General features: G+C 35.2%; 1 protein-coding gene across 1 annotated transcript; it reads left to right on the top strand.

Annotated features, from left to right (window-relative positions):
• Positions 1–741: 741 nt before the first annotated feature.
• Positions 742–3,070, top strand: LOC119191490 (pre-mRNA-splicing factor ATP-dependent RNA helicase PRP16-like; the record flags this gene model as incomplete). Its single annotated transcript, XM_037445373.1, has 3 exons — positions 742–892; positions 2,196–2,293; positions 2,978–3,070. Coding segments are annotated over 3 exons (342 nt in total), but the record flags the coding sequence as incomplete, so codon positions are not given.
• Positions 3,071–3,073: the final 3 nt, after the last annotated feature.

Raw genomic sequence — 3,073 nt, 5'->3', positions numbered from 1 at the left:
TCATTGCTGAGTACACACATTTATACGCGTTATTTCCCACTATATTTAGCCGTTTAATACGCTATTAGCTCGCTTAAAAACGATTAAAACAACGCACAAACATACTTTAAATCTAAACAAATATATATACCAAGATATATTACATAATTAAATACATTACCTATATTTAAATGACTCGGAATAAATAACCTTATTTGTATTATGCAATGGTTTGCGGTTTTATATAACACAGCGTAGATAATACCAAGCGACATGACACTAATGAAATGCACTAATGTAATACTTAAGGCAATGTTTACATCAAATGTGGTAAAAAAAAAAACATTATTTTTAGATGTTAAAAGAAAGTAATTCACTGAAGTATATTTGATATAGGAGATTCATTTCTCATGAATCTTTAAGGACTGAAGTCACTTCACTCGTATACTGATCATGGTAAGGTTTTCCAAAGAATAACTGAAACGTTGGTCGCATATATGAATCAGTTTGATTTATTGTCTAAAATCTAACAGAACTACTTAAATCCGCTAGAACATGACTAGGGAGTGCAGATCTTTTAATATAAAGGAACGAAAAGGAAAATGTAATTACTCCAAGATACAACACTAATGCAAACACCACGCATAAGCTAGTAAAAGCAATAAATATTTAATAGATATTCTTTCTTCAGACATCTTACAACATCATAATAAAACACCTAAACCATTCTAAACATTCCAAATTCTATTATTTGCTCTCCAGGTGCTAACGGAAAGACTGACAGACCTGGACAGCGCGCCTCCCCTGACGGTGCTGCCCATCTACTCCCAGCTTCCAGCCGACCTGCAAGCCAAGATATTCCAGAGAGCGCCGCCGGGACAGAGGAAGTGCATCGTCGCTACCAACATTGCAGGTGAGTTGATTGGCTTTAGATCTGGACTGATTCTCATTGCTCTGTTACTGGTGGTAGGTCTGTCATGTGAGAGTCCGCTTGGGTAGGTATCAACGCAATGTCTATTTGAGCCGCCAAGCAGCATTGTGTAGTCACTGTTGTAAACTTGAAAGACATTATAGCCAGTGTAACTACTAGGACATAATGAGACATATCACGTCGCAGGATGGCGAGCGCAATGGAATACCAAACAATACTTTGTAATTCAAGGTGTTGGATGGTGTTTCTACTGTTTATGGGCGGTCGTATCGCTTACCATTAGGCGAACGGCAAGCTCGTCTCGTCATTCAAAGAAATAAAAAAAAACTGGATTAGATTCTCATAGAAACTAGATTAACTATTGCTTTTAAAGATGCTTGATGTATATTATGGTTATTTAATATATGGTTTCTTTATAACGCAATGTAAAACTACCAGAAAATTGAAATCCAGTCAAAGGTAGCAAATAGAATAAAATATAACCAATAATATTGGTTCTATCTCAACAATACATTCGAATTCCTAAGAAATAGCAATATTTTGACAATAATTTATCAAGTTTGGGGACTACACAAAGAATTGGAAAGTAATTGGAACAATTTAGTTTTTGTTGTGTGTATTTTAAGGGGCCATTGTTGTTTGAAGGACAACAGGACAAAAGCACAATAAAGGACAAAACATTATGTTAAATGACAAAAACGCAAATGCGGAAAACGAAAATGTCATACTTCATTAGAGAAAATGTTATTTTAAATTCGATAAAAACTGTATTTGTTTCTGTTTTTATCTCTACCAATATTATAAAGCTGAAAAGTTTGTTTGATTGAAGGCGCTAGTCTCAGGAACTCCTAAATCGATTTTGATAAAGTTGCACTTTGATACTACATAACTCCTGGCTGCCATAAGGTACAATTTTTATCTCGGTAAAATTTTTCACCCAGGCGGACTTTCAAACAATTTTATTATAAAACATTTTAATACAGTCATATTCTGTCCGCTAGGAATTTATTTATTTATTCTAAATTGTATATTTATCTTGTTTACCTAAATTGTAGATAAGATTCGAAATTTTGTTAGATATCCTTTTAGACAATTAACTACCTTTTCTATTAATTAACTATACTATAGTTTCTTTCCCGCTCTTTGATAGGAACTGCAACCTCCCTAAAGTAATAACTAACAGAATATAAAATTATAATGTATAGGTAACATTATCGGATGAGTAAACTCCTGTCATTGAATTGGAAATTTTTATTGTTGTTTAAGGCAATTGTTTTGTTTCTAGAAACTTCGTTGACTGTGGATGGCATAATGTACGTCATAGACTGCGGTTACTGCAAGCTGAAGGTTTACAATCCCAGGATCGGTATGGACGCGCTGCAGGTAATATTATTATTGTATTTTGCACTATCATCGCCATCACGATTTCTTATGTTTAGGAGAATAGGCATCGACATAAAACTAGTATTCGGGTTTTATAGATTTTATTGTATTTTTATTTTTTTCCGTTATTATGAAAGTTGTAAAGTCTTTGAAACGTCGGGAGAAAAATAGAATAAAAAATAAAATCCAAAAACTAGTTTAAATTTGACATCGTCACCAGCAGCCTATAGGATTCTTATATAAGTATCTTCACATCATGACATGTCTCATGGTTTCGAACTAGACGCATCGAGTTTTCCAGAGCGGTATAATCTGCAAAAGCTAATACTATATTTTTAATATTTTATTTTAATCTAGCTGACCCGACAGACGTTGTCCTGTCTTAACTATGTATGCACGCACGCATTCTGTCGATCGCTGACAGTTATTTGAAACCACTGCCAGTTATGTAAAATTAATATTGTCGTTGTTTTCTTAAATTTTCTAATTTTCCGCGCAATCTTTTGATTTTTTTCTTTCATAAGAACCTTCTCCTGACAATAACAAACACAACAAAAAAAAATAGTGAAATCGGTCCAGCCGTTCACGCGTGATGGCGTGTAAGGGAAATAGGGATTCATTTTTATATATATAGATTGTCAGTGTACATTAAACAAAAGCTAGTAAAGTATACGGTGTGCCCAGATCTACCCGGTGAGCCAGGCCAACGCGCGGCAGCGAGCCGGGCGCGCGGGCCGCACCGGGCCCGGCAAGGCCTTCTGCCTCTACACGCAGCGCCAG

This window comes from Manduca sexta, unplaced genomic scaffold, assembly GCF_014839805.1.
Source record: "Manduca sexta isolate Smith_Timp_Sample1 unplaced genomic scaffold, JHU_Msex_v1.0 HiC_scaffold_1561, whole genome shotgun sequence".
In the NCBI taxonomy this organism is placed as follows: Eukaryota; Metazoa; Arthropoda; class Insecta; order Lepidoptera; family Sphingidae; genus Manduca; species Manduca sexta.
This window is presented reverse-complemented; position numbering and strand designations above follow the sequence as displayed.